General features: G+C 41.3%; 1 protein-coding gene across 2 annotated transcripts; it reads right to left on the bottom strand.

Moving 5' to 3' along the window:
* Positions 1 to 6,354: 6,354 nt before the first annotated feature.
* Positions 6,355 to 12,368, bottom strand: cx43 (connexin 43). Of its 2 annotated transcripts, none has more exons than XM_035424248.1 (2): positions 12,220 to 12,368; positions 6,355 to 9,185 (listed from the first exon to the last, which is right to left on the bottom strand). In XM_035424248.1, the coding sequence occupies exon 2, from the start codon at positions 9,167 to 9,169 to the stop codon at positions 8,024 to 8,026; it is 1,146 nt and encodes a 381-aa protein (XP_035280139.1). In that variant the 5' UTR covers positions 9,170 to 9,185; positions 12,220 to 12,368; the 3' UTR covers positions 6,355 to 8,023. The 2 variants fall into 2 exon arrangements, with proteins under 2 accessions (XP_035280139.1, XP_035280140.1); XM_035424249.1 differs by having other exon boundaries at positions 6,355 to 9,181; positions 12,220 to 12,365.
* Between the last annotated feature and the right edge of the window lie 3,488 nt (positions 12,369 to 15,856).

The following is a 15,856-nucleotide window of genomic DNA, read 5'->3' on the forward strand; positions in this document are numbered from 1 at the left end:
TTCAATGTGGAAACTGTCTGTCAGTTTAATGTAATTTTAAGCATCCTGCTCTTTTAAAAAGTCATCAATCAAAGGCTTTTATATCCAGTGGTGGACAGGCAGTTTGGTAAATATTCTAAGACGCTGTCATTGCTGTCCGGTTTAATAATCTGAGGGAAGTTGACATCATGGTTTTACAAAGATTTTGTGCTCTGGCTTAAAATAAATACTTGGTTGAATGTGTCCCAGGCAGTTATATAGGTGCTACATTATATTCAGAGCTCTGGCCTCCCTTTGACAACCCGCAATGGGTTCTGAAATGTGTTGCTCTGCAGTTGTCACTTTCCAATGCATCTCCCCTTCGCTACCATGCTGCTACTTTGGCAAGTAAACGGTCCTCCGAGACATAAAAAAATGTATTATTTCTTCAACAAAAGGTCAACGTGCTTCTAAGCTGCCTTTGTGTTTCAAAGCTCGTGAGGCAGCAAAATTCAACACTGAATACAGCCATAATTAGCATGTGAGGAAATTTCTTTGCTTTGTTTTTTTTTTTAGCCGTGTTAGCAAGACTGCGAAGGTAATTTCTTAATTAATTACTTGAACCTTGTTGTGATTTATAGCCTGTCATTCGGTTCATTGGTGAGACAAAAAAAACAGGGGGTTGCGAGGGTGGTGAAGCTCCCTTCACTTGCCTTGGACGAATTGGAACAACACTCAAAATGGACAGTTTTACACTGGAATCTCGGTGGGGATTCCCTTTAGTCAATAAGTACCAGGAGCCCGGGATCATATTAGTGAATTGGAATGAGCTCAAATGCCCTGGAATGTCCATTCTCCATATTGACTGATGAATTATCTCAGTGGCAGTTACTGTAACTGGGTTTCACTGGTACATGAGTAGATTGGGAATGGCGCCATTGTAAACAGCCTGTCCGATTGTATTGAATACAGAAATTCTTTTGTGAGTTTAAATCACACCCAAGCAAAACATCTAGCTGTGCCACAGATGGAGCAAAAGACTAAAAACATTTCCGGTATGGTGGCTCTGGAAGCAAGGACACAAAACAGGATGACAGTCCCATCGCAGGGCATGTAAGGAAAAAAGGACGTCTCTGGAACGTGATGAAAATGTACAAAGTTTATTTCCAATACCGGCAGTGACAAAGCGCACGAATGACACTTTGGATTCAGCAGAGTCCGACTGAACCACAAACCTTTCCAGAGGCTGCTTCTCATTTGTTTTCAAAGCTTTGATCAGGAGTGTCGAATACACATACTAAGACGGATGTAGTCAGTTTTGTAACACCTATCAATTAGGCCGTAGTGTATTGGCTGTCCTGTTGTGATTGAATTAGCACGTATGTTGACTTAGATGGTTCCCAATCTCTCACTCCCGGTCGCTATTCTACCATTGTACCAACTGTATTGTGATAATGATAAGATCAAGGGAATGTGTGGCCAGCAGGCATCAGAGACAGATTTCTTACAGGCATGACCAGTGAGAGCTGCTTCTGAGATGCTATGGAGGGAGGGAGACTGTTCAACGGTGTGGAAAAAATGGAGAACGCAGAAATGTTTACTGTGCATGTGCCTGAGAACATAGAACAGCCAAACAGATGGAGCCTGATCTAGAGATGTGATCTGTGACAGCACTACCCCCCCCAACCCCCCTTTATTCCATCACAAATGGTAACTCTCTCTCTCTCTCTCTCTCTCTCTCTTCTTTAAGTTTGACTTTCAGTGCATTTTGGCTCAGGTTTTGGTGCTAAAGTTCATTTCACCAAATGCCTGTTAGTTACAAGCACATGGCTGACAAATAGATTCTCCATAAAATGAATGTAATGGCCTGTAGGAATAGCGAGAGGGAAAAAAAAATGCTCTCCAAGAGAACCAATTTCAGAAATACTTCAAATTAGGTAAGTGAAATATAACTTACTCTCCGCTCTTAGAATGTTCTTGGCCTGTTCCCTCAGATTTGGATCTTGCAGTGGAAAACTGAAACTGGGCTGGCTAAATTTAGAGTGGCAGCCGCAGTCTACGCACAGGTCGACGTAGCCGCTCGGCGCTCATGTGCAAGTGTCAAGAAAACACAAGGAGTATTTTAGGAGGAAATGTGGAAATGCCTGACGTGTGCCAGTTCAACCCACTTGTTGACATTGGCTGTACTCTGTATACATTTTACTCTGAATTCCCCGGACATTGGTGACAAATGCCGTCATGTGGTCTTGGTTTTGACCTGGCTGGCTCAAACAGACATTGGTCACAATCAAAAACATACTGTGACTGCGATTGCTGATTTATAGTCACTAGGCTGAACAAGACCCTCAAAGTTATAGCCTACTAAATTTCTTTTTTCTTCTTCTTCTTCAAGTACAACATTACAAAAACGTTAACCAGACCAGTATTCTGTTTGGTGCTGTCACATTACAAATTGTCTTCATTTCCTTACAAATGAAAGTCTTAGTTTTAAATGGAAGGTTCTTTCTATTATTAAAAATATTTCACACCTCCAAAGACATTGAGTACATACAGGCAACCCTGACACGTGCTTGTTAAAGAAAAATTTATATCAGGGCTCTTTTCCAAGTATTCTTCATCAAGATGACTGCAGAGGAAAAAATCCCATTAACCAGAGAGCTGTGAGTATTACTCTATGGAAACTGTCAGTAAGGTGAGCTATCAGACATTGATCGAACAAACTTACTTTGCTTTGTTTTCCGCTGTGTTTACAGGGATTTAATTACCGCGATTGTTCTTGGCTTATAGAAAAAGGGCAACGCGACACGCGAGGAATACTGGCAGCGCGATAGCCGTGAACACGAGCGGAGCTCGGGGAGGACTTTGTGGAGAGGACAATGGCTGTTCGAGACGAACCGCAAAGCTAAAGCGTTCCACATGTCGGACGTTCCGCTCCAAGAGCCGACTGCACGCACGGGACCGTGTTTACGGTCCTCCGCACGGCCCGGTCACGTGGGACGGGGAAGCGTTGTGTCAGACTCTCCGCGCCGCTCGCCGCTCGCTGCTGCCCTTCCCCGGCTGGCGCACGTGGAAGCGGGGAGCGGCGTCAGAGCGAGGCTCCGGAGCTGCAGTCAGTGTGTGTGTGTGTGTGTGTGTATGTATGTGTGTGTGCCCTGCCCTGGAACTTCAAAGGAAGCTCTTGAGAGAGAGAGAGAGAGAGGGACAGCTTTTTGTAATCAGTGGTTTATGTGCCTTGAAATAAAGCAATGCTTCGCATCATAATATCAAGTCACATTTTCATGTGTGTAAGTCTGTGGGCGTGCACGTGTGTGTGTGGGTATGTGCGGGTGTATGTGTGTGTGCTCGTGTGTGTGCTTGTGAGCATGTGCTTGTGTGTGTGTTTTAATTAAAATGTCTGCCCAGCTGCAGGGTATAAAACATATCTGTTTTTGAGGCTCATTTTGTGCTGATAATCCAAATGAACAGCAATATTGAGGAATATTTCACCTAGGAAAGTTGCTTATACCTAGGGAAGTATATAAATATGTATGTCCTGTATGCTGCTACTCACATTTGAACAGTTGAACACTGACATCCTATCAATACTGGCCCCACAATGCCTACTGGGAGATGGTCATATGACTTGTTGTGTTAGTGCTGTCTCCAGCAAGCTTTCTGTCACTGGCAGTGAACTACATTAGCAAAACATGACTCAACATATCTTTTTGCTCTCATTAACCCTGTTTTGGGCAAGTTTTTTTTCTGTTGAATAAAACCATGGATTCTCTGCTCTCTTGGAATGGTCTAGTCCAGTGATGGAAAATTCAAAGGAAATAAATCCAATTTCTAACCGCAAAAAGAAAGCTGAGACACTGTTTGAAAAAATTGTAAGCGTTCTATTGTTTTTCTTTACTTATGCTAATGTGAACAGCTGGGAAGATTTTGACATTTTGTAACTCATGAAACATCCTCAGTCACCATGATCTTCAGCAGTTTGGATTTGTGAATGCTGTTTTATTTGAGAAACTTCACACATTTACAAAATAAATAGGAAAATAATCACTCTCGTTGTGTTCTCTGTCCACTGTTCTCTTAGCCAGGAGAGCAGGCCAGCTCAGATGGATGCAAAATAAGTTTTGTGGGGCAATTTCTCTGGGGGCACGTACTTTACACCTGTGGGTGAGTGCGTCAGAGCTGTTTTGGTGTAGCACAAGATTAAAATGAAAAATGGGAGAAGGGGGGGAGGGAGGGGGGGAGGGGGGGTGGAGGGGGTAGGGGGACAGTTATGAAATTACTCATGGTGGCCATCTGACAATTGTCTACACTATGTGAGCAGCAACCAAATTGTCTTTTTGGCTAATATTTGAACAGTAAAAACTTTGCATGTTGACTTTAAGGCCATAAAGCAGTTTAGATTTTGACAAATGGTACACTAAATGGTTAACAGCACTGAAAATGTTACAAAAAGTATGTAACGCAAGGGCTGTTGTCTTGCGTGAGTTATTACAAGAATGATTTACAAGCTGTTTTTATTAGCGCCGGGTCAACGTTAAAATGAGAAGCCGTTTGCCATTTTTTAGCTGCAGCTTTTAAGTTAGCAGCTTTAACACGGTCAGAACGCCTTAATGTGCGGCACCACCCCGAAGATGCGGCCTGAGTGGTTGCGGGGGCAGAGGAAACGTAAGTCAGAGGCTGAGGTTTTCAGTAGTCGGAGGGGAGAATAAAAGCTGTCCTCGCTCGCATCCTTGAGCTCCAAAAATAAACAGCGAAATGCACATCCAGGCATCCAGGCTGCACCGAAGAGACTCGTTCTCTCGTTTCAAACGGGACCGGTTTTAAGTCCCCGCTAAATCAGCTACACACTATCAGAACAGTTTAATCATTCAAGTGTGACTGCTTACAGTATGCTGTGGTTATTCTAATTAGAAAGTGCAGGGTGTTTGTTCTTTGAAAGTGTTTGGAAATGAGGCCTACTGGAACATGTACCCCTGTTGAATGACGTGTTTTTGAACATGCAACCAAACTTTCTTTTAACAGGCATCATCTCATATTTGTTTTGGTCTACAATAATCGACAAAACAAATGACTTTTAAAGGCAATGTGAGAAAAAACTCCAGCAAAGACTATGGCAGTTACCAGATTCTAATTGCTTACTGCAATAGGAACACTTCCAATTTCAACTTAATCTGACTTTTAACCGATTAATTAAACCTCCATATTACTCTATACATTACTTACACAAACCATAATCAATTCATCAAGCCTGTTAGATGACTGACAAACCAAACATGCTCATTTAGTCCACCAGTTTTGTACTACTCTCTGACAGAAAGCATTCTCATTGGTTTGCACTACAAGCTGTTTTTAATTTTTTTTTTTCTAATGATTTCTTATGTAAATGGATTATGTAATAAATCCTTGTTAAAAAACATTATGCGGCTGAAATGTTTTAGAGGTGCTTTCCTTGAATGATACATTCTAAAATAATTCAGATTTTTAAAAAGTGACGGTTAAATTAAAAATCTGGATTAATTAGCACGAGATCAAAGTAAAGCCTTTTTTTCACTCTGCTCAAGACACATATGGGCCCCAGAGCCCAGCCCAAACATCTGGTTTCATTTAGTTTTGAGCAGAGGTAAAAGAGGAAACTTGGATAGGAGAAGAAAGGACTACATCTTTTCATGTGAGGAGGACATTTTCATCCTTTCTAAAGCATTTTGAGACTTGCATTTACCGCCCTGACCAGTTTCCTCTTTTTTAACTCACTGTTTCATGACAAATCATAGGCTTTGAAACAGAGATTGTAATTAATGGTTTGGCCTTTATGGAAAGCATGAACTGATATTGCTCTTCTCACTGCATAGGGGTTTTCCTGATACATTGTCTAGCTGCCTGAGAATTAGTGACCACCAATGCAATAAAGCAGCCCCTAACCATATTAGATGTCTGCCATATGTCTGCAGTACACTTGACCGTCGACCTTTCATTGTCTTCCTCTGGTTCCTAAACTCTTTCAAGGTCTTTCCACCTATGTGTCTGTGTACCATTCAGCCACATTGTTTTATTGAACAATAACACATCCATGTGTTGACTCAAGGCCCTCCATTTTGTTTCCTTTGATGGAAACCAAGGGCCCTCAACCTTTGACCATTGTGTTCGAGTTCACCTTTGACCACAGCTTCCAGTAAAATTATATTGATATGCTAATTTCAGAGTTTTTGTTCCTTGTAGAAACCTGCTTAATGACCAGAATACATGGACTTATCCAACAGAGCAGGAGGTCCAGTTGTAATTATGCTGTAAATGTCCAAACTAATCCAAACCGGACTTACTTGAGAGCAAAAACATTTTGTTTGAGAATGTGGGAGAAGCTGAAGACATGTCAGTGCATTCCCTGAAACAAATAAAAATCAAACATAAGAAAGAAAAAAAATCTTTATTGGTTAAAATAGCCTTTTCACAGATATGATTAATGAATGACATTTTGTTGCTATCATGCACTTACACACTGTACAACAGTGGATTTCCATGGAATAACATGACCACACTGCTCTTCATCCAGCAAATATATATCCCAGTTTGTTTGTTCTGTGAATGGAAGACCTTGCATTTGGTTGGGCTTTCAAGAGTGAGATCTGGTGTCAAAAGGAAGTACTGCTTGAATGTAGTGATTTTCTGCCTGGTGTATTGTAAAATAAATTAGTAACATGCATACTAGGAAACATTTGCCACTTTTTTCATCATATTACACCCTAGCCAAAGTCTCAGTGCAAACACCATTGTAGCTGAAAAATCCATGAACCTCTGTGTTTGAGTACCAAGACTCTATGGTGCAATGTCAAAACAAAACAAAAAAGTCCAAATTGAAATTCCATCTACTAGTGTTTGGTAGTTGTGAAGCTACAATGGCATATACCTCTTAATATATTTGACTAAATATTAGTCCAGCTCTATAAAGCAGTCTTCTAAAAAACTCACATTTGTGACTCAGTTAGCTTGATTTACAGTACTAAAAACTATCTCTCAAGCAGCAATGATTACATTGTTTAAAAAAAAATCATTCACGCCAAGTGTAAAACCGAGAATTTCTTTCTACTGCCCCCCTCTCCCATCCAAAAAGGAAAGAAAACACAATTACATACAACTTAAAAATAGAGATAAAATAAAGCCTTTCTTTCAGGAACACATTTTAGCAACAAAAAAAGGAAAATAAAAAAAATGTCAAGCTGCGTATCTGTCTTACAGCAACCACACTCCAAACACTTCTACTTTCCCAACAAAATCCTAAGACAACATATATAAAATAATACAACTGACGTCACATAAATTCAAAGTTTATCAGGAAATGACAGTCCACTATCGTTAATAAAAGTAACTCTTAATTGCAGTGAAAAAAGTATTGCTGAAATTTGGATTATTGTCAATAAATATGGTGTTGGGTCTGGTGACTTCATATAGTACTAATATGGATATGACCTTGGGTAGTAGTCAACATTCGTCTAGTGGTGGATGTCCTGCACACTTATACTAATAAATAAATATTAACTCATGATATTGAGCACAAGTAACCTATTCATAACCCTGTTTTGCAAGATGTAACTGACAACAGAAAGATGGTGGTCATGAAAACAAGGGGGAAAAAGAGACAACTGTTTCTTCAAACCACTTTCCAGACACAGAAAAAAGACACATTGGAAGATTTTGAAGTGCAATATTTCTAAATGGAATGTTAATTGTGTGGGAACACCAAAAACCTATACAGGAAAGACAAAACCAAGCATTTTCACCAAGGCATGCTCCTCAAGAGAGAGATCTGGGACCGTCGGCACTGTCAGAACACATTCTTGTGCTCGTCGCCTTCTAGTTGTTTGATTGTTAAAGCTTGTTAGCTCCACTAGTTTCATAGTCATTGTTAATGGATAGTACCTCCAGCAGTGTAAGTATTTTATTTAAATTTTTCTCTCTCTGTGTTCACTAGAGTCTGTAGTAAGGACAGTGAATGGGGGAAGTACCGCCCCTCGGCACACGAGAACATCTCCTGTGCTATCTGCTCTCTCCCATGTCAATCGCCCAGGGAGGGGCGGGGCTAGACGTCGAGGTCGTCCGGCCTCGGCCGGCTGCTGATGCGGCTGCTGGCCCGACTGGGCGGCCGGGGGTCCATCAGGGCCAATGGCTGCAGCTCGTGGCCAGCGGTCAGTTTCTTGTGCTCCTGGCCGTCGTCGGGGTAATCGAAGGCGTGCGCGTGCGAGTTGGAGATGGTGCTGCCGTTCTGGCCCAGCCGGTTCTGCTCGGTGCTGTAGTTGGCCCAGTTCTGCTCGTTGGCTTGTTTGTTGTAATTGCGACAGGAGTTGGTCCTCTCCCCAGTGGCCAGCTTGTACCCGGGGGGTGACATTGGGGACAGGGGGGCGGTGGGGGAGGAGCAGCCATTGTAGTAGGCGTACTTAGTCGGGGACAGGTCTTTGGGGGTGGGGCTCAGGGTACCGCTGGTGGGGTAGTGGTTATCTTTCCCTTTCACGCGATCCTTGATCCGTTTAAATAAGACGTAGAACAGCTCGATGACGTTCAGCATGAGGGACACCAGGGACACCACCAGCATGAAGATGATGAAGACCGTTTTCTCCGTGGGGCGGGACAGGAAGCAGTCTACCCTGTGGGGGCAGGGGTCCCTCTCGCAGGTGTAGACGGCGGCCAGCGAGAAGCCGTAAATGTACCACTGGATAATCAGGAAGCCCACCTCGAAGATGGACTTGAACAAGATGCTGACGATGTAGGTGCGCAAGAGGGCGCCCTTCATCTTGACCTTTCCGTGCTCCTCCAGCCCGTGCTTGACCTTCTTCTGCTCGATCTTCCTCAGTGGTATGTCCACGTCGCCGCCGTCATTCTGCACCACCTTCAGCTCCGCCTCCTTCCTGTTCAGCTTCTGCTCCTTGCGCATCAGGTAGAAGACGTGGGCGAGGTAGAGCAGCGTTGGCGTGGAGACGAAGATGATCTGGAGGACCCAGAAGCGGACATGCGAGATAGGGAAGGACTTGTCGTAGCAGACGTTCTCGCAACCGGGCTGCTGGGTGTTGCACTTGAAGGCCGACTGCTCGTCGCCCCAGGCGGACTCCACGGCCGTCCCCAGGACCAGGATGCGGAAGATGAAGAGGACAGAGAGCCAGACCTTTCCTCCAGCGGTGGAGTAGGCCTGGACCTTGTCCAGAAGTCTCCCTAAAGCGCTCCAGTCACCCATGTTCAGGGAGACCTAGCTGCAATTAGGACAAATTCTGTGATTACACATAATGCATTTAAACAAAAAATCACAAAAAAGCATACAATAGGGTTTTCTTCCCTAGAAGTGTTATGTTGATCATGGAAACCTCTACAGGCTAATTACAGTGTACAGTGATTCCTATTGATAGAACATATTCTCCTAAAACCCTGCAGAAAAATGTACTTCAATTTTTTTGACACAGTACACGTGTGTCTTGGATGGCAAAACACATGTTGCAATGAAAATATGTTTTTAGTTTTTATTTTATTTAATATATGGAAATAGAATATATGGTTCATCAGATTAAGACTAGAGACTCATGTCCCCTATAGGAGACAAAAATAAATTGCTGGGCCTCAGGAGGACGTTCCTGCTAGCTAAGTCAATGATTCGCTGTATGCCTCAATCTTGCCTCAACTGTTTGGACAGGTATGACAAATAAATAAATGCAGATTCTGAAACAACTATTTGAAACAAGGACATCTTTCTTAGGCATTGGTGCAAATAATTTGATCCATAACTCTTTACCATGAAAAATGTGACTTGAGCACGTCATGTGAATGTCTGTATTAGACTGAAAGGAAAAGTCCAGGGCTAGCGTGTAGTGTACTATATGGGAATGTTGAGCAATGAAAGTTTCCTGAAGTAGCTAGAAATGTGCTGAGAAAGCAACCTGGCAGCTGTGATATTCTGTCTATGGCAATGGCAGTGCGAAAATATTTCTGTTTTTAAAAAAGCCTAAATTTTTATCAAGGGAAGTTATTTAGCATTTCTAAAAATATGAAATATATGTGCACAATTTCACCGGCAAAACCCCAAGGTGTTAGGATTGCTCACACGCCGAAATTCGTCTTTTGTCCCTATACCAGGTTTGTTGCTCTCCCCAAGAACTCCTGGTGAATTGTGCTGCCTGTTTCAAAATCTTAATACTGCAGATGTACTCAAATGCAACCCCAGATATCAGATGGACTTATGAGAGACTGTTGGAACAAGACTTGCGGTGAGACCCCCCCTTGACCCCCCCCCACCCCCCCCCGCCCCCTCCCCCAGTTCCCACAGTGGCAGGGAGAGCCCCCGTACTCTGCGCCTGCTATTAAGCTGATGTAGGTGCCAGCGTTTGGCTGAGCTCCAGCACGGTGCCGCAGGGCTGTGGCACTCGCTCACGCAGTGCAATAGCCTGCTGAAGCTTGGCATAACAGTGCCACAGGAGAGAGAGCGAACTAGAGAGTGAGTGAGAGAGACAGTAAGAGAGAGGGGGAGAGAGAGAGGGGGGAGACAGAGAGAGAGAGAGAGAGAGAGAGAGCAAGCATCTCTCATGACGTTCTTTGCAGCTCATGGAGAAAGCGTTACTTTCTCACAGAGATAACAGTTCAGCTCGGCCACTGAGCTACAAAGCGAATCAGACCATTCAGCTGAACGTATTGAACCCAGGCGTCTGTGCGGTTGTCGGACCCTGACATACTTACAAAAACAAGACGAAACAATTAAAACCCCTGGAAAATTAGCACAGAGTCATAGGCACTGTGGGAAGCCATCAGTAGACATTAACCCAGCTCAAATGCAGAGTAACATAAAAGGCACACAGCGCTGCACTGTACACATGAAAACACCTCATTAAGATCCAGAGCGATTTACAACAACAACAAAAAAATTAATTGCCCGTTTCTACAGGATATGGGGACCCTTACATATCAAAATGTTTCTTTGATTTTGAAAAAAAAGAAAAAGAAAACCAGGTGCTCTCGCTGTATGCAGGCTCACAACTGTCTTAAAGGTAGTGATGCTGTTTGGGAGCTTTGGCCTAGCACTCATTGCTATATGGCTTCACATTTAATTTTTCCTCCAGGAAACAATGGAGGAACCTGCAGTAAAAGTATTTTCATTGATGGACTAATAGTTTCACAGTGAACAGGCTGCAGTAATGTTGGCTGGGTCTGTTATGCAATCACCTGGTTTTCAAGGATATTTGACTCCATATTGTATTTAAGGATATACTTAAGCGTTTGCAGTGTGATGGAAGTTGTGATAAACATAGTGATGGAACTTCTATCTGAACAAATTTGCCATGACAAGAACAACAAACAGGATATACTGTTAACAGACCAATATACAGATTGTAACTGTTTTATATATCCTCTCAAACACATTCATTATGTTTTTATGCGTACAGTCATTTTCATGTCTTGACATCCGAGGCGACAGAATGCATTCACATTCCACAAATAACTGGTAACAACATTTATAGCAGAAAACATGCACACGTCGTAAACAATTTGCTGTTAAATTGATTAATTCGACTCTCCTCGTTATTTCCATATAATCGCAAAATGACAGGAATAAATAGAATGAAAACTCGGACTTGCGTGAAAATTTAAATTAATATTGCAGTGGTACAGCCACCGTTTGCTTTCATCTTTTAGATTCCTTCAAAGTTACTGCTAGCGGAGCAGCTTAATACTTGAAGTGTGCCCTCCAGATGCGAACCATGCACCATAAATTAGAGTCCATGTCTAGTCTTCTTGGTCTTTTTGTGGAATTGAAGAATCGCAGAGTAAAATTATGGCAGTTTGAAAAAGCAAAAGGGACGACCACTAGAATTAACCTGTTATTTTACCCTGACAAAAAGTACAGAAAGTGATTTTTTCCAGTTTGCTTTAGCTGTATCCCCAATGCACAGAACTGCCGCATACCTCACATAACTGTGTCAAAAGTTTTGAGTCAATTATAACGGGCTAACAAAGAAAATCCGGATGAAAATATTCAGCAATCGAATTAAACCGTTTGAATGTTTTGATAGCCTACGTAATATGCTGTCCTAGCATGAATGCATAATATGTTATAAAAACAGACTTGAGAAAGCAAGAAAAGAACAGAAGAGCACACGTTATAATCCTCAATCTTAATTTCTCATCTGTTCCAAGACGTTGGCAGTCAATAACCAAAAGTAGGCTACTGCGCTGCATAACATAAAAGTTTACATTCAAGTTATTATTATGAAAATAATAAATCGTTTTAGCTTGAAGGCTCACCTGGAAAGTTTCTGAGATGTGGGAAGAGAGCCCGGAGGGACTTTCTCCGTAAAAGTCTTGATATCAGTCACTGTTTTCTGGAAATCCAAGCTTGGGACCACGGTGAAACTGAGGCAGACTTGTCAAACTTTCTTGCTTATAAGAGTCTTCATAGGGGCTGGGGTAAAATGAAAAGAGAGGAGAAAAGTTTGTCACCTGATTCCTACGTCAGAGGACCTCCTTACATTCTTTTTTTTTCCTTCAGAATTTCTTGAGAAGTGATGCATGGGAAGATAATTATGCATATTTTAATGTCCAACAGTTTTGGCAAGACTCCTAATATTTATATACATTATATATTATCAATAATATATTATTATTATTATTTTAAAATGAGTTTCTTTATAAAACCAAACAGAACATGAACTTTCTGCGTGTTGTTACAATGAATACATGTTTAATTCATTCACTGATCAAAATGTTAAAAGTTTCCCACAATAAAAGCAATTGGGCGTTTATTATATTAATTTGTATGTGTATTTGTATATAATGAAACTATTATTAGGCCTTACATTTATTGTACATACGGCGAAGGATGGTTATATAATATTTTAGTTATTTAAGTCTTATGTAAACCATTGTTGTGCTATTATACTATTGCTTGTATTTGACCTTTTAAAAAAAATTATTACTTAATAACTGCTTACGTGTCCTATTGTGTGTCCGACACTGTGATCGTCATTTTACCCATCTGAGAATAGGAAAAGGAAACGGTACTGGCTCGAGCCAATTTGGAAAATGAATATTCTGCGTGCTTTTTGCGCCATCTGCTGTAGGTTACTCGGGCTCGTTGTGCGTTTTTGCATTTGATATATCTCCAATTCAATGATGATGGCTATAAAGAAACTATGAAGAAATATTTTATGAAATAGCTATTGGTAGTGTTTCAGCTGATATCATTTGCCAGTGTTGCCTCTTGGCAGTAAGAAGGCTAATATTCCTAATATATAAAACAAAATACAGGCCACTTTCAAATAATACAATATGGTGTGAAAACTATGGTGTAAGATGTTTTTCATTTTAATTCTTCACCTGTATTTTCTTTCTTTTCCAGGATAAATAATTAAACGTTTCCTGCAGCGGAAAACCGGAAAACTAGCGAACAGGGGTGTAGCACAAAACTCGAGGCCCTGTGCAAATGCAGTTTCTGTGTGGCCACTTCCTGAAGCAAACTTATTACTCCAACCCCTTTGATCAAGGATCTTGCGGCCCATGGTTATTAAGATCACTGTTCTCCCTCGACAACACCCCTGACTGGGAAGACATATCAGCAGACCCAAGTGCGTGCACATGCAAGACTGTGTGTACACTATTTTTATTTATTTGTTATGTTTATTTATTTATTTATTTATTTATTTTAGAAAAACACCCATAGACCAAACTCGTTTCCATTTTGGGGTGTATAATGTAATTTGACCTCATTTACTTGGAGTCTGTGGTATGTATTTTATTCTGGTAACCACTAGAGGGCAGTGTACTCCCGGCTTTCAGACAGGAGGTGTCTGAGAAGAGCAGGTCATTGTGAATGGTTAATATAGACCAGTGGTCAATTAACGAGACTTTGCACTCAGGGATTAAATGGCTCTCCCTCTGCCTTATACACACTACATTGCTTGCATTCCCTTGGGTATTTACTAGAATTGTTGAATCCACTGGAAGATTGAAGCACTGTGTTCTGTTTATGTGTTTAAGGAGCAACGGCATGCATATCTGGTTTGCTGTCTTTACTTGCTTCTTGAAAGCACTAAGGCACACTATGACATATCCATACATCTAAATACTTTTATTGAATGACTTTTATTAAAGCTGTGATTAATGTTACCGATTAGCAGTTACCAGTACAACTTGAGGTTGGTAAAAAAAAAAAATTAGGTGATTTCTTCATAAAAAAATGCAGATCCATATTAAATTTTTTCACTGTCTTAAGTGTCATATGAAGTGTCACAAGATATAAACCACAGTAGGCTGTGTACGTGCAAAAATATAATTTATGTCACACCTGAAGGACTTTGAAATGTCCTCGCTATATTCTTGCATGCGTGCAGGCACAAACTTGTTTATACTGTGACGTAAAGAAAATATTTGTCCGTTCCTGATTTCCTCTATCATTGCACATTTGCGTCCTTGTGTTCTCCTTGTGTACACTGAGCATGACATGTCCCAGGCAGACCAGGGCTAGCGTGGAGACAAAGATGAACTGCATGATGAACTGCATGACCCAGCGGGTGTGGGAGACGGGGAAGGCGTGGTCGTAGCGCACGTTCATGCACCCAGGTGGTTTGGTGTTGCAGAGGAATCCCGACTGCTCGTCCCCCCCACACTTTCTACACTCCAGTGGAGAGAACCAGGATCCTGAAGATGAAGAGGACAGTCTGCCAGACCTTCCCGATGACCGTGGAGTGGGTCTGGACTTTGTCTAGCAGTGTTGCAAGAATTGAGCAGTCTCCCATCACTCACTGATTTTATAAGCTTTTCTAAAAGAGGAAAACTTGAACATGCACACAATGCAATTTGGTTCGAAAAAATGTATGAGGCTGGCATTTGTTTATCCCAGACAGACAGAAACAGCCGTGATCACCCTTAGTCCTCCTTATAAATCATTACCACCAGCCAGTAACAAGAAACGACAACTAATGTAGCTTTTTGAATTTAAGAGCTGCAGTAAACAAATTGTCCCAGACTTAATGTGGTCGAAAGACTGCTTCGTTTGTAGTTTTTCACATTTTCCCGCACTCTTTATATTTCATATCTAAAATGTGATGATTTTATGCATCGTGGAGGATGGTAGTCCTAGGACAATCATGTACACTGTGTTCTGATTTGTAATCATGCAAATCAGGACATACTCCTTGGATTTTTTATTAACCGTTTGGACAAGTTTTTTTTCCCCCTTTGGTGCAATATGCTGCATTGTAGTTTTTTTTCAGAGCAATATAATGATTACCTGCTGTATGAGCCTGATAGCTAAGCACCCAAGATGTCATTTGAGGTTGATTATAAGATTATCTGGCTCTGGCTCTATCTCTCTTACATAAAAGCATCTGTCAGAGACAGAACCTTGTAGTGAGCTGTAAGTATATTCTATTAATTTGGTTAGTGTTACCTCCTCACCCACCCTCACTCTCTCTTGCTCTCTCTCTCTCTCTCTCTCTCTCTCACTCACACACACACATACACACACGCTGACACACACAAACACACATTGATACACACACACCTCTATGCTGGTCAAAGAGGTTTTTTTTATAGACATTATTATAATAATAAACACCTGAAGGTATAATTCATATGAAGTGTATTAACCTAAATTTGCATTAACTTAATATGCATAGCTTGATATAAAACTATATATTAACAAGTGTAATGGAAGACTGGTATCAGCTGCCTTGCTTTTTAAAATGAACTTATTTTCTTTAACATGATACTTATTCCTTTTCAATTAAATTTTCAAATGTTGTTTGTGTTTTCTTTGAGCTCTGTGTTTTTCAGAGTTGCGTAATACCTTAGGACAAGCAGAAAATGTTTTTTCCAGACATTAGCAAATGATAAATCCTGCCAAGAGCATTTGGAAATAGCAGGCTATCACTGGATTGTAGAT

This window comes from Anguilla anguilla, chromosome 6 (assembly GCF_013347855.1).
Source record: "Anguilla anguilla isolate fAngAng1 chromosome 6, fAngAng1.pri, whole genome shotgun sequence".
Classification (NCBI taxonomy): domain Eukaryota; kingdom Metazoa; phylum Chordata; class Actinopteri; order Anguilliformes; family Anguillidae; genus Anguilla; species Anguilla anguilla.